We start from the raw sequence: 23,896 nt of genomic DNA, 5'->3' as shown, positions 1-23,896 counted from the left end.
ACCAAACGAGCCAGAAATAAAATACATGGAGAGAGAATATCCTCAATAAACTAAAGAGCATGTGAATACTGTGTTCATGCCAATGCTTGTTGTAAATTTATGGTGCCAGACTGGCAAAGTGTCCGCGTCATATGTCAGCATCATCTTGGGCTAGCTTAAAAAAAAAAAAAAAAATCCACATTTTCATTCGACTGTCACCAGGCTGCTTTCAAGCGCTGACATGCTCGTATTTCTCAACACAAAAATCCTAAGCAAGGGTTTATTTTGTCACGGTTGACTTGCGCATTTGAACAGGGTACGGGCTTGAGCTATTTCTTTCGTCCAAACAAGGATTCCATCGTTATATATTTCGGAAATGTCGGACTATAACTTCCTTTTTTGGTGGTAAATTCCGGTTTTGGTTAATGCAGAATCTAAAATAAAATGGATGACACACACTGTATGTTTTTGCGTGCTCGTAGGTGTAACTACGGCTGGAAGGGTCAGTTCTGCGACGAATGTTTCGTCTTCCCCGGATGCGTCCACGGCACTTGCAACAGCCCCTGGCAGTGCAACTGCGAGCGCAACTGGGGTGGCCTGTTGTGCGATAAAGGTATGCAAAAGCTTTGGCGTCATCGCCTCCCACGCTTACCTCATTGGCGCACGCTCCTCATGCAGGTACCCTCAAGCTATGGGTTTCTTTTTTTTTCTTCGGGATATATCATCGCAGCATATTCGTGTGTTCCTCTTGCTCTACGATTAGCTTTTGCCTTGAAGGTCTGCGACTTGTCGAGCAGTCTCAAAGAGAAACTAAATGAGTGAAACGAAATCAGTGAAAAGTTACTTGTGGGTCTAATTTTATTACTAGTTTTTCATGTACAATTGTCGTACAAAAGTCGTTTTCATGTACAAAAGTCCAATTTTGATGTATTGTTTATTTATTTATTCATTATTATTATTATTTTTAAAGTCCAGAAACTCAATACTAGGCTTTTTTTTCCCCCAAGTGTTTGGCTAAAGGAGTGTCTAAAATGATTGGTACAAAATGAATCGAGCATTAAAGTAATCATTTGCTTTAGATCGTTAAATACTCTAGTACTCAAGTACTAGAGTACTCAAGTACTCAAGTAGTACTCAAGTACTTAGGTAATACGGTGCAAAAATAATCAATTATTTTAGGTACTTAAGGTCTGAAGTATAATATTTACTTTGTGTTAAGATAATTTATTACTTGAGGTAGGAAAGTGATTACCAGAGTACCTGAGGTAGTAAATAATTGATTAGTACTTGAGGTAGTTTTAAGTAGTCAAGTACCTACTTATTTAGTACCAGCCATTTTTAGATCCTCCTTCAACCAATCACTTCAAAGATTTTTTTATTTTTTATGTATAAATAGCTGGGAATAAATGTGCGGACTCGTTCGAAAACCAAACAAACAAAAAAACTATTTCTGGCTTGAATGAATTAATTGCTATTTATCTTTGATGATTAGCTAAAAATTCCCATCTTGTTTTTAATTTCAATCACTTAGCAGTTGACTCATTCAGTGCCAGCTATTTTCACACCATCCTTTTATCCTAATATTTAAAAAATTTATCAAAAAATTAATCAATAAATCAGTATTGTAGTAGTGTGTAATTTATTTGTTTGGTTGTTTTTACTTCTAAACAATACTAAATAAAAGATGTAATTACTCAGTAAAAAGTAAACCCTGATTTACACTCTTAATACAAATTAAATGTTTTTCCACTATTCGGTGAAATAATCGGTAGAATAATCCATTCTAAACATATTCGAGTGACAGATCTAGTAAAGTTGTATAAGCACTGTATGTGTTTGGGATTGAATGAGTTAATATCAGATCTCTTTTGTCTTTGAAACACAAATGATTCTGAAGACGAAACACCCGCTTTTATTTTGGAAAATATTGATCAACATTTTTGCCTACTTTCTGCGATGTTACGGATCAAACCAGTAACCGAATCGTAAAGAAATATCAGTTTGTTTTCTGGACTATTTGGGGGGAAAAAACTCATTTTCTTACAGGAGTTATCGAATCTTAAAATTGTATTAGTTGCAACGCTAATTAATACCTTCATCACATGTGCCGCGGTATCAGCCAATCAAAACGTCGAGCCTGTGATGCCTTTTTCACTCAAAAAAACGCGGGAAAATATTCTTCTAAATCATATAATAATTGGCGAACCGTGTAAACGTGTGAACGTGTCGCCTAGACGTTCGTATTTGTGCGTCAGGTCACACACGCGTTTCCCCATTCTCTGACTGGAAAACGGCAGCTGTATAGTTTTACTGCTCATGTGATTTGAGCAGCGGCGAGGACACTCGATCCCCGCGCATCCTCTTGATCACTTGAGTGCACTTTGGGGGATGAGAGTGGGTCCTAAGATCCCCAGTGGAGACTCATCCCCGTTCATTTATTTAGTGTGACCCGTCCTTTGGGCTAAGACCGCTTCTCAAGGATCAAACGGGCTTAGTGGAAGGGGGTGGAATAGTCTCAAACGAGCCAAGCTAAGACTGCGTATTTTTTGAAAATAACGAGCTTTTCCGCGGCTGATTAATAATGAAAGGATTCCAACTCCTCCGGCACATCCTGTAAACAGCGTAAGGCCACTCTCACGGCGGCGGGCGGCAGAGCGGTTGAGGAAACACTCAGCGCTTCCCGTCAAACTGACAGCTGGTGCTCTATACTGAGCGACGACTCCGACATGCTTCCAGGGAAGTCCTGGCACCGAGCGGATGAATGTTGGCAGCCAATTAGCAAAGTTGAGGATGCGGTGGAAAGCGATATTGCTTCCAAGAGCTTGTCATTTTCGCCCACTTTCTCATCCCCCCCCACACACGCGCGTTTGCATCCCTTCAGAAAAGTACTTTGTGTATTTCAATAACCGAAATGAGAATGCGTGCTGGATTCTTCCACGTGTTGGCATTGTAACGTCTTGAGTTTCAAAAAAACATTAAAATGTAAGATGAGAGGTGTCCTGGCCGCTCCGATTATATGTACAGTATTCTATATATAGCCATGATTACCGAGCGCTAAGGTAGGTTATCTGGGGTGGCCCCCGGCAGTGATACGCTCATTAAATGCTATTGTACAATCACGGGCATTATTGGATGTTGCATTCACAGCATGTTTAAGGAAGTAGGAATATTTTATTGTTGTATTGTATTTTATTGTGCATTATAACAAGTATGTTTCCTCCAGATCTGAACTATTGCGGTCGCCACCAGCCATGCATCAACGGGGGTACATGCATGAACACCGAGCCTGACGAGTACAACTGCGTGTGCCCACAAGGCTACTCGGGCAAGGATTGTGAGATAGGTGAGTGTTTGTGTTCGACAAGCATGGCCGCTGGACCGAACTTAATCTGGAGGAAAAGTTGTCAATTTGTGACAGTTCCCCTTTTTCAACCTAAGTAATAATGTTTTTATTTTTGGGGCGCTTCCGTCAGCCGAGCACGCCTGCGTTTCCAATCCTTGTGCAAACGGCGGGACGTGTCAAGAGGGTCCTGCAGGCTTTGAGTGCCAGTGTCCACCAGGCTGGGAAGGTCCAACCTGTGACAACAGTGAGCTTACATGCCTTACATTTGGGCTGGGGGGGGGGAAGTTGACCAAGTCGGGTATGTCAACTTGGACCATAAATATCCACCTTGCGCCACCGTTTTTTACGCTGAACTTTTCGTGAAAGCGGTGTTAAAATGGCGGCAAGGGAGAAAGACTCAGCCAAAAATGGGACATCACCTGTTTGGAATCTTTTCAAATTGGGGAAAAAAATGACAATAATATTGTTAAATTCTTGCAAAGTGAAATAAGCATACCATAGCAGTACTTTGGTCGAAAAAAGACATGCAAAGACCGTCTTGACATACATTTCTGGTAAAAACAGTAATGTAATTGTGAATTTTCACTCAAGACCACATTAGCTCATTGAGCTTTCGAAAATCAAGGAAAGAACTTCCCAAAAAGATAACCTGTCACTACAAACAGTTAATAGTGGCTCGATTGTAGAAAAGTTAAAGTTTTGACCAGTAGGAGGCTGTCAAGAAGAAGGTGACAATGAAGAAGTTATTCACCTTGTTACATGTGTAACATTATGTAAGTGTGAGCCAAATGATAGTGTTTGTTGCACTTGAATAGTAATCACTAGTGCGCTAAGGCTAATCGTGATTGCTAACCGGATGTTACAGACTTTTTTTTTCCCCACTAGAGCTGCATCTCCGATCTCCAATACTGTCCAAAACTGTCTCGCTATATTTTATGTATGCAGGTTTCGACGACTGCGCTTCCAATCCATGCGCCCGCGGAGGAACCTGCATCGACCGTGAAGATGGCTTCGAGTGTGTGTGCCCGCCAGAGTGGGAAGGAAAGACCTGCCAGATTGGTGAGCATCATTGTTTTCGCGACCGACTTGACACTTTTCTCGTGTGACGCATCCGTTCTTCCTCAAGGGAATCGTTTGTGAAAAAAATTATTATAAATCCACATCGTCTCGGATGCCGCTAGAGTTACTCGCTGTTCGGGATCCTTTAGTTTTGGAGTGAGCGGTGGGTTTCGAGCGGTCATGACAGGCTTGAGGCCAGGAAATTTACAACTGGTAAATAAAGCCGGGTGTGTAGGGGGAGGGAGGGGCGGCCGGAAAAACGATCCCAAGAGCCCGTCTCAATTTACCGGCTTTAGATCTCAGTTTACAAGCAGCAATCAGCTCCCAGTCTTACCTGCCGTTGAGTGTGTGCATGTGTGTGTTAAGTGTAGGGTTTCAGTGGGAAGACAGGTGTTTGTGTGTGTGTGTGTGCATGAGTACAGAAGGGCCCCCTGCAGACTGCCCACCCCCACTTCACCATGCCTTTAGATATTTGAGCAGCAGTGCTTTGTTGTAACACTTTAGATGTCTGTGGAGGAGGTGGGCGTTTGTTATTTGCATCTCATTTCAGCCTTTTTTTTTTCCCATCTAAACGCCTGTGTTTAATGTTTTTTTTTAAAGGATTTTGGAGACACTATCATACCTATTAATGTAATTCAATCCCAAAAATATTGGATATAGTGTCAAGCATTGTCACAAAAAAAAAAAAATCTATGAATGAATGTTCCAAAAAAAATCCCCCAAAAAACATGAAAAAAGAATACAGAAGAGCAGAATACTCTTGGAGAGTTGATCTTTTAAAATGACGTCTGGTCCAGAAATGTCTTTAAAATAATAATAATAATGTTCTATAACAGAGGTCCGCTAATCCGCAGCCGGTACCGTGGATCAACTGGTACCAGGCCGTTTTGGAACTGATTTAGTTCATTAATTTGTGCTTTCTTTGGTTTTAACTTTGTTTTTTTGGCGCCACCTCTGGCCTCTGTTGATATTGCATTTTGTAGTGAGGAAGGATGTCCACCAGTCCACAATAAGAATTTCAAGCAGTCCGTTGTAATAAAAAGCTTGGGCCCAACTGATAAATCGTTCAACCGATTGAATCGGATCATTTTTGGCACTTTAAACTTCACCCAAAAAGCAAAATCCATCTTTTTTTTTTTTTTTTTTTTTTAAAGCTTAAATGAAGCTGACGTTTCATAACATTTGTGTTCAAAAGCGGTTTCATATCTAGATTTTGTTATTGTGCATGAAATGTTGTCTCCAGACTGGAATGCATTTGATGCGAATAGATAAAAAAAAAGGATAGTTAAAAAAAAAAAATGTTCTGCTACTCTTTTGCTTGTACTTTCTTTGCTATGTCCCCATTCATAGACGTAGTCTCCTTTTACTTCCTGCTTTCACAGATGCTAATGAGTGTGCAAGAAAGCCGTGTGCGAACGCTAATTCTTGCAAAAATTTGATTGGTGGATATCACTGCGACTGTTTTCGGGGATGGTCCGGACAAAACTGTGACATCAGTCAGTATTTCCTTACATCTTAGTCGCTCCTTTTGAAATGTTTGTCCCTCCGACCTCTCGATCGGCAGCTTCTTCTTTGAGCTGCTCCTCTTCCCGAAATAAATAAATAAATCATTGTTTACATTTTTTAAACGCCTTCACTCACCTTCTGGACTCACAACATAGGTGTAGATCAGGCTCACTCATTCAGTCACATGCGGTAACTTGTTCCTCTCTTGTCTTGGCGATCAAGCGCTCCTGTTTGCCCTCATGAAAGCAGTTGCATGGATTCAGTGCATGAACAGATCCTCAGCTTTACTAGTATCTTCTCTTTTTTTCACATTTTTGGCCTTGATTTCAACCCGTGTGTGGTATTTTGTCCAATCCTTTGATGAAGGCATTTCACATCAAAGGGAAAACGTTAAAAGAAGGCACAAGGGAGCTGAAATTTCACCCACATGGTGATAACGTGTCAAAAGTTCAACATGGCACGACCGCTTAGTTATCTGACTGCCCCTTGACTAAATGACCCAAAAATGGTGAAAATACTACACGAGGGTTAAAAATCATGCCACCGATTTTACAATGTGCGCTAACGTCTGGATTTTGATCGCAGCCATGAGCAGCTGCCGCGGCCAATGCCAGAACGGAGCTACTTGCAAGGTTGGTCGCTTTCCGGTCCAAAAATCTTCACGTTATTCCACTCGGAAGGTTGACACCATTTTTTTGGTTTTCTTTTTGTCTCCATTAGAACGGCCCACGCGGTTATCACTGCCAGTGCCCACCAGGCTTTGTGGGTTCTCACTGTGAAATCCAAAGGAATAAGTGTGACAGCAGACCCTGTCAGAATGGAGGCCAATGCCACACTGTGTTGGGTGGCTTCGTGTGCCAGTGCCCAAAGGAGTTTGCAGGACAACTGTGTGAGGTACGCATTTTTTTTTTTTTTTTTTTATAGTTCTGGCTGGAAGCAACAGGAAATTAAGGCACATTCAGCAGTGGTCAACAACAATTGGTGGTCAACAATTGCTACTGTTACTATTTTTCCCTGACATGCCTCGAGGATTTTTATTTAACGACGTACTCTAATTGCTTAAAGTCAGCCGTTTTATTTCTGGCTCATCCGTGGGAAAATGGCGTCACTGATGACGGTCATCCGTATAAAAGTAAACAAACGCGTACAACGTTGTATGAACGGGTCAGAGGCGGGCATTAACATGAGTGACGGAGCAGCCGTTGTTTGACGATCTTCTGTGTGGAAAAAAAATGGCGACCTGATGATGATGGATGGGGGGGCTCACTGACAACTGACGAAAATGTAAGATGCCCACACTGCAAGTAATAACCTTCTTGTTCCAATTAATTTGCTCTTAGTTTGAAAAGAAAACATGTACTGGTCCTGCCACAGCATGATACCTGCAGAAATCGTGTGTTATATGCCTTCATGTCCACCCATTTGAGAACCATAGAAATATTGATTGAGAATTGTATCTTTGCATAAATTTACTAGGAATCTGTGCAAGAGGAGTTGTAAAATTTAGGACAACCTCCAATCAGTTCGTATTTCTAAACTACACCTCCCTTTGGATATAATAGACTTTGAATTCGTGTCAGATTCATGTAGTTAGTTAACATTGTCAACCCTAAAGACCAAATATTTTGGTATAGAGCAGCTCAGCTGTCAGCCACTCATTCTTTCTGTCTCTACTAATAAACCAGGATATGCAAGATGAGTTTTCATAATCACTGCACATACACGATGAGCAAAACAAGAGACGTGTACAGTCCAGCACCTGTCCCTGTTGTAGCGGCTATCACATGATGTCTCTGTCTCCCCGCAGTAATCTCTTATATTTAGTTTTGCGTTTGAAGCCAATGTAGGTTAGCTGTGAGGAAACTGATTCTGTTCTGCTTCTCTTGGGGCCTGAATGGAGGACATTGCTGGTCAGGAGCCAATCCTGATTTAGCTTCTCCACTATATACACCAGCCTTGCTGAATGAGGTGACGCTGGGTTGCTGCCCGCTTACTACTAAACACTCATTTCTGCCGTGGTGTTGTCTACACACCTGCTAAAAAAAAATTTAAAAAATGGCTTTATAAGCCATATATTTAGATGATGATGGTCATGAAAATACTGCTACCATGACTTTGTTTTAGCGTTACCTTTAACCCTTGAAGTAATGCAAATTTACCATTGTGGGGCTGATAACTGTTATTTATGGGTGTTGTAAAGTTAGCAAACCCAAGTGTTACTTTCTTTGTCTTATGCATAGACAGAGCAGTGGTTAGTAGCCCTTTTTAAATTATCTACCTCCTGTGGAATATTTTTTTCAGCCCTCTGGTGTCAGTAATGACTGTGCACCCGTATAAACCTTAATAAATTGAAAGCATAGCACACTTTGCAAAGTCCATATGACACAATTTACCAATACATTGCTCCAACTTCCAATGAATTTGCTCTTGATTTGAAAAGAAACATTGACAGCCTGACACAGTCGCTGTTCTTACTAGGAATGTGCCGATAACAGACTTAAATGTGCTCGTCAACACGTAGAGAAACATATATATATATATATATATATATATATATATATATATATATATATATATTAGTGCTGATGAATTTTGATTTATTTATTATTTTTTACCATGGTTAATTTCATGATTAGTCTAATCTTTCAAGAACTATTTTCAACTTACCTTGTAATAAGGTTGCTTGAGTGAAAATCATCTTTCGTTCAATTTTTAAAATAATTATAATGATAATCATACAGTTTATAATGTAAATATACATAAATGCCCATCTTTGTCGGTCTGTGACAATTCGCTAAGTTTGGTTGCCAAGGTAGCATAGGTTAGCTGCCACAGGAAGTAAATACTGTGGAATTTATTTATTTTTTTATTTTATTTTTTATTGTCATACATGCTTAACATTATAATAGCAAAAAAAGTGACTTACCTCATTTTTGGTACATCCATTTACCCCCAAATTTGACTGGCATAAATAACCCCACGAAACTAAAATTTTAGCTTTGTTTTATGGGTTATTCGTTTAACCCGAAAAGTTGGGTCAGTCGCTTTTTGGCGTAATCTGAGTTATTTTAGAGTGCATTATTGTGCAAAACAACCCTGCCTAAATAAAATACATGGCTGTCATAATCATGTTACAATACCAGTACCGCATCTGATTGAAAAGAAAATACGGAGAAGTCTATAATGCCCTCCAAAATGACGTCCCCGATGTAAGTCAATGCTCCGGAAACCACTCAAATGTAATGATTTAGTGTTCCTGGCTTTGACCACACACATCCAAATAGTAAAGAAAATTGGTATGTGCGCATGACACTTGGGTTAAAATAAACTACGTGTGACCGCAGACTTCACCCACTCCGCTGACCCGCTTTAACTCTCCTGCTCAGCACCTTAAATGGCAACGGGTGCAGCCCAAGCGTTTATGCACAGTAGTGATGTTTACAAAAACCTGGACATTTTCCCTCCAACTGCACTGAAGTGTGTTAAAAAAAGAAAAAAAAGACAAACATGCCGCTGGGTGGCACTTCTGGTCATTTATCTAGACTTTGTTCAACCGCCCTGTCAATACATCACCAAATGTGTCTGCTAGCACCGTCCCCTTCAAACTTTTGCCCTCAAGTCATTTACCATGCTAGTGATGTTCCTTCAAAAACGTTTTCAATGAGATTTGGTAAGCTTTACTCCTAATTTTTTTATCTTCATAAGCATATTGGAGCATTTTTCTTTGGTTTGACTTCTTCTCCCACTTCTTTCGTTCCAAAAAGATCCAGATCTGGTCCCCTTCGGATGCATGCGAGCCAAACCCGTGTCAGAACCAGGCCAAGTGCCACAGTATGGTCCAGGACTTCTACTGCGCATGTCCCGAGGGCTTCGAGGGGAAAACCTGTGAGCAACCCAAGGTGGACTGCAAAAGCACCCCTTGTCAAGGTGACATTAATCTCACAATAAAATAAGATGACAGGTCACAAAATTGCCATCCGCTATCTTGTATAAACTGTGCTATAGAAAACGGCCAAATAGAGGAAGTAACTGCCGTTTTATTCTTTATTTGCTCGCAGTTATCGACAGCTGCACTGTTGCCATAGCGACCAACGACTCCACAGAAGTGCGCCACATCTCGTCTAACGTCTGCGGAACTCACGGCCGCTGTGTGAGCGGACTGACTGGCAACTTCACCTGCATTTGTGATCCGGGCTTCAGCGGTATCTACTGTCATGAAAGTAGGTATCTACTAAAGTTGACAGCGAGTTTTTTTTTTTTTTTTTTTTAAATAATCTTCTAATATTGAACTTGAGAAGGAGTAGTGATAACTACTCTATTTCTTATATTTTATACATTTTTTTTTGTCCCATATATTTTGCCTACTCTAACCTATTGGCAGTCGAGATTAGCATTAGCATGCTAGCAATTATAACGTGAGTTGGACTAGATATAACTACTCAACATTTAGTATCTTTTGTACATGAATTTTTCGACTAAAAAAAATTCCCTATGCTAACATGTTAGCAATCGCGATTAGCATTAGCACACTAGCAATAACCATTTAATATTAACAAACACAAACCACCCATTAGTTCACACATACTTAATGGTATATGTATTCTTAAAGTCACAATCAACAATATTCCACCAGTAATCTTAAAAGTGGAGCTGTTGGTTAGCTTCTATGAGGTCAATAACTTCCTGTTCTTCTTCTTTTTCGTCTTCTTCTTCATGGACTACCCCTTTTTGTTTTGTTTTTTATTATTACTTAGAATTTAAAAGTAAATGTTGGTAACTTTGTCCACTGGAATCAGGCCAAAGCTTAATGTCATATTTTGGTTAATTACTTTTTGTCCTTATTTTTCGTTCATAAATGTTTGCTATAATTCAGTGTGAGTTTTTTTTCTTGTCAAATCATTGAGCAATTTAAAGTGTTGAAAATGCATTGCTTGTAATTGTTGAAGTTGTTGGGGTCTCCTAAAACATTACTTGGCCCATGTTCATGTTCCAGACATAAACGACTGCCTCAAAAGCCCATGTCGAAACGGGGGAACGTGCATCGACGGCATCAATTCGTTTCAATGCTTCTGTCCTGACGGCTGGGAGGGACAACTGTGCGATCTCAGTAAGTTCCCAGCGTGCACTTAACTTTTTGACTTCAGGATGTGGCGAATTTTGCGTGTTCACTTACGGTAAACTAATCGAATTGCTTCAATGGTCATAGTGGACTAAAATGGCGCAAATGTGTCAAATATGTCAGATGTTAACGAGTGCAGGCACAACCCGTGCAAGAATGGCGGCCGCTGCCTCGACCTCGTGAACGATTTCTACTGCGAGTGCGCCGACAACTGGAAGGGCAAGACCTGCCATTCGCGTGAGTAATGAGTCTCATGCTGCTCATCTTTATACATTACATCCATGTCGCCGTTGTTTGACAAATGTGTGTTTTTGATCCGGAACAGGCGAGAGTCAGTGTGACGCGACCACGTGCAGTAATGGAGGCACGTGCTATGACCATGGGGACACCTTCCGCTGTGCCTGTCCGCCTGGTTGGGGAGGAAACACGTGCAACACAGGTAAGAGCCGTCACCGTCGAATCTTTCTAAAAATCCATTGTCATCTCGATTATTCCAGAAAAGCTATTATGGTTAAGGATGAGTTGAAGTTAGCAGATATAGCTCTTCAATATTTATATGCATCAACAAAATGTACCTATGCTAACTGGTTAGCAATCGCGATTAGCATTAGCGTGCTAGCGATTACTATTTAAGGCTAACAAACAAACGACCATTTAGTTTACACATATGTACGTTACACAGGTAATGCTGCCCTTAAATGCTTGTTAACTGGTTAGCAATCGCGATTAGCATTAGCGTGCTAGCGATTACTATTTAAGGCTAACAATCAAACGACCATTTAGTTTACACATATGTACGTTACACAGGTAATGCTGCCCTTAAAGTCACTTATATACAATGTTTTGACAAAATGACACTGAGTGGTGCTGTCTGCTAGTTTGAGGTCAATGTTCCCTTATTTGTGATATCCAGTTTTTTTTTTTTTTTTGCTGCCGTTTTAACATTGCGTACATCTGCAAGACAAATCCATGAAAAAAAACGGTGGTTCAAATATTGTTTTTTTTTTTTTTTTTTTTTGTCGACAGACCAGACTTGGTCAACTTTTTCCTCTTTTTTCACAGGCGAGGAATGTGTTGGCTTTCAAAAGCTCCAATCTTCATGTTTCAATTTGAGGTGTTTGTTAATTGCTCTAGATGGCAAACAATCTGGGTTTCTTTTTTTTTTTTTTTTCAACATACCTAAGGAAACCTTGTTGTAGTGCTAATGAATGGGAAACCGTTTTCAAAGTTTTGGCTTGCATGTTGTTGCTAAAGACCACTAGTGTTTACCGTTTGTTTCAAGTTGACATCGCTTGCTAATTAACCCGACCTAATAAGTAGACTGAGCTTGTCTTTAATTTAGCTTGCGCACACATTGCCTGTGGGTGCAAGGCTTTTAACAGTCAACGCTGAAGAGGCTCGTCTCAGTCAACATTTTTAATTGACGCTGCTTGCGTAAATAAAGTTAATGGTTTGCAATTACTGCAGTTTTAGCAGATCTGTGGTCTGATGATGGATAAATAAAAACTATACAGAGAATTAAGCTTAATTTAAAGACTAATAGCAAATATGCAAGGGTTTTTTTACTTTGAGGGACTTTTTTTTTTTACATGTTTTTCTTAATACCAAGATGCAATATTTGTAGAGTATAGATCGGTGCAGTGTGTATGTCTGATTTAATTATCTTTGGATTCGCATTTGTAGATTTGAAGATTTGGTCTTTGTTTGCCAAAAAATTGTGTCAATAATATGACAACGTATATCTGTTTAAAACTTAAACAATATAAAAGCGTACAACATTTTGCGAAGGAGTCACGATGACACAATTTAAGTTCATCAATGTTCCAATTAATTTGCTTTTAATTTGAAAAGAAACATGTACCTTTCCCGTCATGCCATAAAAAAACATTCGATTTGCTGATTACCTTCACAAATCCTGTTAAAATCTCCCGTACCCCCCTGAAGTGCCTTCATGTATCCCCAGGGGTACCACACATTTGAGAACCTCTGATAGATGGTTTTTTTTTTTTTTATTACTTGTTAAAAAGAAAGATTTCTGAAGTCAGCAGAAGCAGACACCTTTTCTAAACAAAAGGCTCCACCTTTTACTTTTTAATAAGCTATTTTTAATCTGAATCTTTGACAGCCAAGAACAGCACTTGTGCCTCCAATCCTTGCTTTAATGGCGGAACCTGCGTTGGAGGAGTTGACACCTTTACTTGCATCTGCAAAGAAGGCTGGGAAGGACCCACCTGCAGCCAAAGTAAGGGTTTTTTTTTTCTCTCATTTGTGTTTGAAAAATGTGTCAGGTCTCACCATCTTTGTAATAAAATATTGTAAGAAAATCAACTTTGCTGGCATGGATGTAAAAAAAAAAAAAACAAAAAAACAACTTCCTAAATGTCTTTTGTGCTCCTTCCACAGATATAAACGACTGCAACCCTCATCCGTGGTACGTATCGCTTCCTGCCTCACACGCTCCCGCGGCGTCGTCAAAGCTCCCCCGCCCATCCTCCCCTCCATTTATCCTAGCCTCCCTCCTCTCTACACTTCTTCGCAAGGCACCAAGGGGTGCGGGGAACTCCCTTAAAGCAATAGAAGGTGTCCTCAAATCAAGCCTCAAAGGCCCATCTCAGCAAGCAGAGAGCTTTGGGGAATTGAATAGGACAGGGAGTGGTGGAGTAATACCAACTAGCCTATGGTGAATGCAGGTGGGGGGTGGAAAGGCAGAGGAGGAGGTGGTGCACATGTCCCTTGTCTTTCTGTGCGACCTGGAGGGGGGGGCGGCTGGGCCGGGCCGGGCTTTGAGGCGGAATGGAAGAGTGGCATGATGAGAGGAAAGGAGGGGAGGGAGTGGACACGCCTATTAGCATCTGAAAGGTGGAAGCTTGTATTGATGAGTTGAATTGAGCTTTGTAACCCCCTGCCAAACACACACACACATACACACAATGAGCTTTGTCGCCAGAGGAAAGGATGGAGATCTTGTACACTCTCATCTAATCGTCATTTATGTCTGCCCTCTCCTAGTTACAACGGCGGTATCTGCGTGGACGGAGTCAACTGGTTTCGATGCGAGTGCGCCCCCGGGTTCGCCGGCCCCGACTGCAGAATCAGTAAGTGCCGACAGGGGGTTTATTTCATAATAAAGCACGGTCATCGGCGCGGTTCAAACAAAAATCCTTTGACTATTGTGGGTCACATCAACAGCAAAATCCAAGCCCCGGATGGCGCCCTCTCGGCTTTTTCTTTGTCCTGAAATGCCTCCGAGGGTCAGAGGTCACCCCTCCTCTATACTCACACAGTCACACGAATGCCCACATAAGACAAATTAACCAGTGACCCTGAAATTCTTCTTCTTTTTGTGTCCACCTTTTCTGTCCTGGCTTAAATTTGAGATTTCTCATTCCGACTGTTTGTGTGAAACTTAAATGACAAAGGCCCGCGTTCTTAGTGAGCATGGGAGCCACTGCGGGAAAATATGTATGCACACACACACGCACATATATATATATATATATATATATATATATATATATATATGCTACTGCAAATTCCTTTGTATGTACTGTATCTTCTGCTACCTTTTTAAATGTCATCTTATTTTATCCTATAAAAGCTATACAGTTTATAGCTAGTTTCAAAGAGTAGCAGTTGTCTTCTGCATGTTATTTTTTTGGGAAAAAGGCTTGATCCTTACAAATCCAAACTGCGTAAGCGTCTTTGTTATTCTGGTTCGCAAAGCAGGCTGAAGTTGATTATCAGTACGATTATTTGCACATCTATAGAGAGAAGCAGAAATCGTTTTTCGATTGGATCGAATCGTTTTGAATCAAACGTTTTTGGATGGAAAATCGATTCTGAATTGAATCGTCAAGTCAAAGATTCCCACGTGATATTGAAATATTACTCATTATCCAGTTAATCTTTTATTCAGAAAAACATGATCACTTACGAACGTTTTTTACAAGTTCGTCCGCCATGTTCGTTTTGATCTCAGAGGTCACGTCTCGTTTTTACCCAAGGTCTCGTCGCGAGATTTCTGCAGGTTCTTGTTATGGAGTGAAAAAAAGCCTCCTTAAAGTGCCTTTAGGCCCGAAACAACATGAACTCTGCATTTTTTTTTTGTCTTTTTTGTATCAGTGACAAATATTAGGTAACATTGAGCCAGAAAGTGAAAAGTGAAAACAAAATGCTTTGGAAGCTCGAGAAGAAGAACAAAACAGACATGTTTAAACAAATGAACACTCAAAGTAAAACTACCAAAATGGGCTTTGTTATATTAGTTGGTTACCCCATGAAAGTTCATTTTATTATTTTGATAAATTTTACAATGACATTTGTCTATATCTGTTGTTGGTTTTTGCTCACGTCCTGTAAATGCAGTTTGAACCTTTTTCCCTTTTACCGCACAATTTTTTGGGACTCCAAACATCTCTGTTTGAGTCCCGAGTAAAATGAGCACTGTATATGCCACACATCTTTTTTATAATGGACAAAAATGTTCATGACTCATATTTCTGTCCAATCTTGTCCTATTTGCAGTGTCAATTGTCAAATCATTTTCATCTGGATGGCATCCAGATTGCACATTTGGCAGCAAAGAGTTTAACCGGGAAATCACACTTAATACGTTCGGACGCTTTTATCGCTCTATCACATTTCATCACATTATGTCATAATTTGTTGTGCTTGAAGAGGATATAAAAGTTGTCTGCACGCCCATTCGAATACCTTTTTTTTTTTCGTTTTTAAATCCCTTTTTTTAATGTTACCAAAACAATGGCAACTTATTGTGAAACATGTAGTTGCAAAACTGCGCACACCCTATCGAATTGATGTCATTTTTTTGTCCCTCAGATATCAATGAGTGTCAATCTTCACCGTGTGCCTACGGCGCAACTTGTGTGGATGAGATCAACGGTTTTCGCTGCATTTGTCCACTCGGCAGAACCGGAATCCGATGTCAAGAATGTAACTTTTTTTTTTCTTTCATCCATTCATTTAGACTGTTTGCATGCGTACAGGAAGTCCAACGTGTCTCTTTCCTATATGGTGTGTGTAAAGTCATAGGTATCGGGAAGTCGTGTCACTACGCCGGGCTTCAGTTTCCGCACGGGAGCCGATGGGAGGAGGAGTGCAACAACTGCTACTGTGGCAACGGAAAAGTAGACTGCACAAAGGTAGAATTTATTCGGGTGTAACTGCTTTCAGAATATTCAACAGCTGTCCATTTGGTTTGGTTAAAAAAAAAAAAAAAAGACGATTATTCCATCTAAATCATTAAAATGTAACATATAGTTCAAGTACATTGCAGTGGATTCATGTCCTCAAATTCTCCACTTCCATGGAAAAATATTTGCTGTCGGTTCTCATAGAAATGAGATGGGATTTATTAATGCTACAATACTATTTATGACATCATATGAACTGCAGGTGAAGCTGTACTTGCATACCGTATTTTCCACACTATAAGGCGCACCTAAAAGCCTTATTTTTTTTTAAAGCTGATGGTGCGTCTTATAATCAGGTGTGCCTTATATATGGATCAATATTGAGATTGTGATTCGTAGATGGGGAATGAACTGAACTGAGGTAAGCTTTCCCTGTTTCTTTTGTGTGTTTACACTTTAACAAGGTTGCTCATATTGGCATTGTTATTATACTATTGAGAGTTTAGAGTTATTATTTGAGTACAAATACATATTGTGATTGAAAAAGTTTTACAATATGTCATTAATTGAGGGTGAGCCTTATAATCCGGTGCGCCTTCAATAGGGAAAAAGTTTTAAAATATGTCATTAGTTGAGGGTGCGCCTTATAGTGCGAAAAATACGGTAATTAATAGAGCTTCTATTTAAATACCGCACAAAAAGGTTCTCCTGTAATTTCTACATTTCTCTAGCTCCTTACCAGTCATTATAAATCATTGCATATTATTCCACATTTCTCATTCAGCTTTTCAGGCTTCACGCTCAATTTCTTTCGTAATGCTCTACTTTTACGTTGTAATATCACCATTCACCACCAGATGGCTTGATTTCGCTCACACTATGTCTCACGGTGATCTTTTTTTGTCGCCCGCAGGTTCATTGCGGTCAACGGCCCTGCCGCCTCCAGGGATCAAACCAGGACCCGGGCAGTCGGTCCTGCCCCGCCGGGCGTGAATGCGAAGCACACAGATACCTCACATGTTTTTCAGCTCCTTGCCATCAGTGGGGGGTTTGCTCCCAAGCCCTCACACAAATAAGCACCAAATGCCAGCCAAACAGCGGGCACCTGGACAACAACTGCGGCCGCATCACGCTGGTTTTCAACAAAGACAAAGTCCCACCGGTGAGTCCCACCTACTCAGTTTTTCTTTTTCATTTGAAATTGTTCACATTACAATGTGATTTACTGTTTACTCTTAGGGGACAACAGTGGAGAACATCTGCTTTGAGCTGAGGTATCTTCCAGACACGCGAAGTTTGGCGAAAGACCACACGCTCCTCCTGCTGTGTGACCTGTCTCATTCCAGTCCGGACGCTGTGGAAGTGGCCATAGTAAGTCAATGAATGCCAATTACTGACAACCACGTAAAGGCTTTTTGTCTTCTTTATCTCACTGTGTTCTATCGCTAAAATGTCATTTTCAACATGATTCCAACACTTGTGTCCTTTCATCCTTTCGTTTCCTTGATTAGATTCCATAGCAAATTAATTATTAGTTGACAGCCCAGTTAAAAAGGATTCTAAAGCTTGCAACCGCAAGGAAAGAATTAGATATTTGTTTTCACAATTTGAAATAATTTGACAATGTTCCTAAGAATTTGAGCACATAAATACACAATTTCTTTCAAAGACAGATAGCTCTTTCTCTAGAGAGAGAGAGAGCGAGCGAGAGAGAGAGAAAGAGAGGTGTATATACAGTTACATAGATATGTATATGATAGATGGGTATATATTTATATGTAAGTATATCAATATTTCTATACATGTATATGATATAGATGATAGATGCATACAACCCTGATGGATAGATAGATAGATAGATAGATAGATAGATAGATAGATAGATAGATAGATGGATGTGTGTGTGTATATATATATATATATATATATATATATATATATATATATATATATATATATATATATATATATATATGAGAGAGAGAGATGTAGTTAGATACATACTGTATATACAGGTAGAGATTTACATATACATATAAAGACATAGATTACATGTATATACTACATGTGTATGTATCGATTCATTTATGCGAATATGCGCATAAACGTGAATAAAGTTCACGTGTGTGTGTCCATGTATGTATTACGATGACGATGACTATCAACAGGAAAGATGTTTATATGCTTTATGCAGCTTAATATGTTATGTTATAAGTGCTGTGATGAAGCAAGCACGGTGACGGCGAATGTTAGCCGCGCACTCACAAGTCTTCCCCCACCCGCTTGTCAGTCTTTCCAGCCCGAGGATCTGTCGGATCACAGTTTGATCCAGGAGGCGGCCAACACTATCGTGGGCACCTTGTCCAAAAGGAACAGCAGCAGCATCATGTTGGCCGTCACCGAGGTCAAAGTGGAAACGCAGCTCACGGCCCGTTCCATGGGTAAGCGCCAACCGGGAACCCGCTTTTTTTTTTTTTTTTGGCGCTCCCAGCCTTACCTCGGTGCTTCCTTTCCGCCAACAGACTACCTGGTGCCCCTGCTGTGCGTCACCTTCGCTGTGCTCTGCCTCTTCTGCATCATCGTTTGCGTCTGGTGGACTCGCAAACGGAGAAAAGAGCGCGAAAGGAACGTGCGCCTGCCGGCCGACGACAGCATCAACAACCACTTGCGGCCCCTTCGGCCGGTGGCCGGACGGCAGGAGCAGCACGCGCCCAAGGAGAGCAACAGGGAGGCCGAGCAGGAGCGCAAAAAGCTCATGGGGCCTTCCTATCGGACGTGTGACGAAGGCGAGGAGGAGGAAGAGGAGGAGACGGAAGGCGAGCCGGAGGAAGAGTTGTGCGGAGCCCGGGCGGGAAAGCAGCCGGTTTGCACGTACTCAAAGACTGCGCTGCAGTCCGGCGGGGGGCTGATCTGCACCAGCCGCACTTCCGCTTCGCCCCTCAAAGCGCCCCACCGGACCCCAGGCTACAGCCCCAAAGACAACCGCTGGAAAAACGTCAGCGCCGTCATGACCGGACAGAAAGACGTCAGAGACCATTGTGTATAAGACATTTCAGCTAGAGACTCGTTAAGCGGAAGACGAGAAGCTGCGAGGCAGCTTTTTTTTTTTTTTTTTTTTGGAAGAAAAAGGCTTTATGTTTCAAGAGGCCGTTATTTGCTTTTGTGGTCGTCATATTTGTCAGTCGTTTGACATTGTTTTAATTTCAGGCAGCACAGTGGACTTTTTTTTTTGGTTGGCTTCCGTTTTTTCTTTTTCATGATCTGCTGAGCTGAAATGTAAACACTTCAGGAGGTGGAAGAAGCCTGCTGCGATTTTTGTTTGTTTCAAATAATTTACAAAGAATCTGGGAAGTCAAAAAATAAAAATGGCTCTGAATAGTCAGCGGGCGTCTATGATGGGGTAGGGTGTCAAAAACCATCCTTCGGTTTTACCCTCGAGTCCGCCTGAGGTCCGTCACATGCCAGCCTTACCAAAAAACAACAAAAAAAAAACGGCGGGAGGGGAGGGGGCGGGGACAGAAACCCCAGTGCCTACTTATGTGTAGCGATGGACAAACGAAGCTTCGTGATGCACTTGTGGTATTTTTCGGACTCTCGATAGCGCTCTTGGTTCAGAGAGAGCAAAATTCTTACATTTCCACTGCACTGGTGTTTATCTTTAACCCAAGAGCACCATCTAGAGATAAAAAAAATATATACATACCACAGGGGGCTTCATGAAGCTTCGTTTTCCCATGGCTACTTTATGTGGCCTTGACTAATTTTGTCCTGTCTCCTAATTGTCTTGGCTGAAAGGATTTCTTTTGCAGTATTTGAGTTGGTAGCAAGTGCCTTTCTACGAGCCCCGTCGGAGGCTCCGAGTCGCGCTGCCCATTTTTGACCTCCTTGTTTCCAAATCTCAAATGTCTACGTGTGCATTTAAAGAGTTCCATTTCACAGCAACGCCATCCAAGGTATTTGATCCAAACAGAAATGATTACTCTGTACATATGTGTAAATACAAAAAAAAAGGAGTCGCTGTGTATATTTGAAATAAGTAACTTAAGTCACACATTTTTATTATTATTATTGTTATAATGATTAATATTATTTTTTCTTTTGTTTTTTTTTTTTTTTACAACGCCATTCCTTTTATTTATGCCAGTCAAAAATAGGCAGGTTTTATAATATGTCATATCCAGAGTCTCACAGTAAAGAACCTTTACAATTGAGGTACCGCCGATGAAGGACTTTGAAGGGTTTAAAAATGGTTTGTTGCAAGGAACTTTTCTTTGGACTACTTTTTTTTATATCAGGCCAAATATTTGCAGCTTGTTTGTGATGTATTTTGCTAGGTCAAATTACAAATGTTAATTTATTGCAACTCACCATGATCATTCAGTCCCTAAAGACATATTTTAGTTGTTTTTTTTTTTCTTACAAGACCAGAAATGCAAGCCTAAGTATTTATTTATGATTTGAATGTAGTGACAGGAAAATTAGATTTTTTTTGTTTTTTCTCTATATGCCGCTTTGAAAATGCGCCACCTAGAGGAATTAAAAATGATCACAAGTGCTTTAGAAAGCTTCATTTTCCCATCACTGTAAAAAAAAAAAAAAAAGCAGCCACTAAAGTTATCAATTACTTTGATAATTAAGTACTAAGGTAATCAATTACTTTGTAGTGAAGTACTATTGTAATCGATTACCTCAGGTAATGAAGTACTAAAGTCATTTGTTGCTTTAGGTAATGAAGTACCAAAGGAATTGATTAGGTAATGAAGTACTAAAATATTTAATTGCTGTGGATTCTTAAGTTATAAAGTAATTGATTACTCCACCACTAAGTAATCAATTACTTCAGTACTTAATTCATTTACTATCTGACATTCTCCATTAGCCAAACGCGTGAAAAAAATACCTCAAATTGAACGCCTGGGTTCTTTAAATACAAAAACGAAAAAATACGTCTTTGGGAATGAATGGGTTAAAAGTTTGTTTGTTCAGGATTTGGCCCATCATAGCCTTAAAGTGCAACGCGAACCATTTCTAAGCCCATCATAAACCCTTTTTGTTTCAGGTGCCTTATTGTATTAAGTGATGCGTTATTTGTGTAATCCGTTGTCATCATTTTATGTTTTTGTTTTGTTTTCACATGTTTAACTCTTTTTGAAACATTGCGTGTTGTATCGTGCCGTGTTTTATTGGCCTTTGTAAAGTGCTTTCCTCGTCTCACTTTGCTTTCGTGGAGATTTCTGGCTAACGACGGAGAATTGAAAAGGAAGGCGGCGAAACAAAGGGAAAAAAAAAAAAAAAAAAAAGGCCTGTCCAAGCATCACGTGCTGAATTTTGGACGTGGACAAAACGCGTTATCTTCTTGTTTGGTTTCAAGGCTTTAATGAAGGGAACAATGTTTGCAGATGTTACCTTGCTAGTTTGTTTGTTTCAGTTACCAACTCAGTCCAAAAAATGGCTCAAATCAAAGTTTAACCCATTTTTCATATCATGTAAAACCGTCATGCTTTATGTTAATGGGACACAGCAAAAATAAAGAATTAAAACGGCAGCACTGCTGGTGTAAAAAAGAAAAAAAAAATGAATATGGATATTTTTCATATTGTTTTGTTTTTTTCCGGATTGTTTTGTACAAAGAAAAAGGTTTTCATTCTTTTAGTGACTGTTTCATGAGCAGTTATTAAAGCTGTGTTGACATGTTTTGATCACGTTTGGAAAATTTGCTTTTCTGCGCGGACTAAAAATCAACAAAAATGACTATTTAGTCACAGATGCATTTTTTAAAACCAAATAAAAACGTTATTCTCTATATAACTAGATGTAGTAAGACATTTTTCCACAAAAAAATAAGGTACATATAATATGGATTTTTCACAAAATTTTCACAAAAAACATGGATGTAAAAACACCCATGTTGACTCGTGCTTTTATGCCAAAATTATATATATATATAAAGACCATGTGTAGTCAGTCTTTTTTTTTTTTAAACTGCAAAAAAAAGATTACATATCTTTTTTTTTTTTCGTGAAATAAATGATCATGTTTAGTAAGGCTTTTTGCTCCCCCAAAAATGCATACAGGCTTTTTTATTTTTAAAAAATAAATGTGTATAAAATATATATATGAAAAAAAATATGTATATAGTAAGGATGTTTTTGAAACAACATTCACAAAACTAACGAGACCATTTGTAGTAAGGCTTTTTTGTTTTATTTTAACGGTGAAAAAGTGACCATGTAGTCTATCACCATTTGGAAGAAAGAAAAAACACCATGTTAAATTAGGGTTGTTTTTTGTTTTTTTTGGGGGGTGAAAATATGACCTATAAGGTAGGGCTTTTTTTTTTTTTTTGCGGAAAAACGACCATATATCGTAATGATTTTTTTTTTTTTTTGGGGTTAGAATATGATCTATAAGGTAAGTTTTTTTGTTAGTTTTTTTTTTACCAAAAAACTACCTTAATTAGTATGGAAAATTAGTATTTTTTTTCCAAAAAAATGACTGTGTATAGTAAGGCTTTTAATTTCTGAAAAAATAAAAATGTAGAATAAGTCTTTTTTGCAAAATTCCGACCATGTATAGTAAAGCAAAAAAACCGACCACATATAATTGGTTAGGGTTTTTTTTTTTAGATTTGGAAACAAAAACAACAATAAGGCTTTTTTTAGAAAAAAAAAGTGCACATCATATAATTCATTTTTCCTTTGTAAATGTAGCCATTAGAAAAATAAAAAGACTTATCTCAATTATGTGTTGCTGTTTGTTTTACTGTTTTTGATTCTGCATATAAGAAAAGTTGCCCATCTCTGTATTTATCCTTGCCCACATCTGTGTGGGCTGACTGGGCTGGATTAATCGATCCAAAATTGCTCAGCAGCCTCTCCAGCGCTCTTCGTACACCAATAGAACCTCATCTCCTGTTCTGGGCCCATCTGGGCTGCGCCAATGGGAAGGCTGGCGTGATGTTCCTGGTCACATTAAAATCTGAATGTTTCATGAGTAATATATAGGCCTTAGTGTGTGCGTGTGTGCGTGTGTGTGTGTGTGTGTGTGTGTATATATATATATATATATATATATATATATATATATATATATATATATATATATATATATATATATATATATATATATATATATATATGTAAGTCGTTTTTTTTCCTGAAAATGACAATGGTATATTTTTTTTCCACGAAAAAATCCCTGATCATGTAAATCATTTTTTAGAAAAAAAAGTTATAGTAAGATTATTAAGATTATTAAGATTTCTAAAAACGGCCATGTATATTAAAGCATTTTATCCACAAAAAACAAACAAAAAAACACAAGAAAAGACCTTGTGTAGTAAAGCAGTTTTTGTAAAAAAAAAATATTATATATATATATATATATATATATATATATATATATATATATATATATATATATATATATATATATATATATATATAATATTTTTTTGTTATATATATATATATATGGGTGCTTGAGCAAGCATGAAGCATCAAAGCATTTTATTTACTGTCATTTCCTGGCACAAAGTAGTCCTAACTCCTGTACTCCTGTACATCCTGTGTGCATCAATAGCCCGCAATGATCCCAGACTGCATCAGTAAACCGACACCAGCAGACTCGCAAGGTAGCCGAGGACTCTGTGAGCGCTGCAAGCTAGCTACACTTTGCTTCCATATGGACAACGACAGTACAGCGGAACACGTGTTAAATGAGGCAGTGAGTCACTTT

General features: G+C 39.3%; 1 protein-coding gene across 2 annotated transcripts in view; it reads left to right on the top strand.

Annotated features, from left to right (window-relative positions):
* Positions 1–21,858, top strand: part of jag2b (jagged canonical Notch ligand 2b) — a 50,348-nt gene extending 28,490 nt beyond the window's left edge. The window contains exons 6-26 of one of the 2 annotated variants that reach the window (XM_088403455.1): positions 462–592; positions 3,203–3,322; positions 3,453–3,566; positions 4,268–4,381; positions 5,764–5,877; positions 6,473–6,519; positions 6,608–6,781; positions 9,652–9,814; positions 9,946–10,107; positions 10,881–10,994; positions 11,130–11,243; positions 11,332–11,445; positions 13,132–13,248; positions 13,410–13,437; positions 14,016–14,101; positions 15,846–15,959; positions 16,053–16,168; positions 17,073–17,321; positions 17,399–17,530; positions 18,450–18,600; positions 18,682–21,858. In XM_088403455.1, the coding sequence (XP_088259581.1) occupies positions 462–592; positions 3,203–3,322; positions 3,453–3,566; positions 4,268–4,381; positions 5,764–5,877; positions 6,473–6,519; positions 6,608–6,781; positions 9,652–9,814; positions 9,946–10,107; positions 10,881–10,994; positions 11,130–11,243; positions 11,332–11,445; positions 13,132–13,248; positions 13,410–13,437; positions 14,016–14,101; positions 15,846–15,959; positions 16,053–16,168; positions 17,073–17,321; positions 17,399–17,530; positions 18,450–18,600; positions 18,682–19,205 (2,998 nt within the window). In that variant the 3' untranslated portion in view covers positions 19,206–21,858. The remainder of the gene's footprint in view (positions 1–461; positions 593–3,202; positions 3,323–3,452; positions 3,567–4,267; positions 4,382–5,763; positions 5,878–6,472; positions 6,520–6,607; positions 6,782–9,651; positions 9,815–9,945; positions 10,108–10,880; positions 10,995–11,129; positions 11,244–11,331; positions 11,446–13,131; positions 13,249–13,409; positions 13,438–14,015; positions 14,102–15,845; positions 15,960–16,052; positions 16,169–17,072; positions 17,322–17,398; positions 17,531–18,449; positions 18,601–18,681) is intronic. The other variant, XM_088403454.1, reaches the window with a different exon arrangement.
* Positions 21,859–23,896: the final 2,038 nt, after the last annotated feature.

Source organism: Hippichthys cyanospilos, chromosome 20 (genome assembly GCF_059441005.1).
Source record: "Hippichthys cyanospilos isolate Australia breed blue-spotted pipefish chromosome 20, RoL_Hcya_1.0, whole genome shotgun sequence".
NCBI classification, from domain to species: domain Eukaryota; kingdom Metazoa; phylum Chordata; class Actinopteri; order Syngnathiformes; family Syngnathidae; genus Hippichthys; species Hippichthys cyanospilos.
This window is presented reverse-complemented; position numbering and strand designations above follow the sequence as displayed.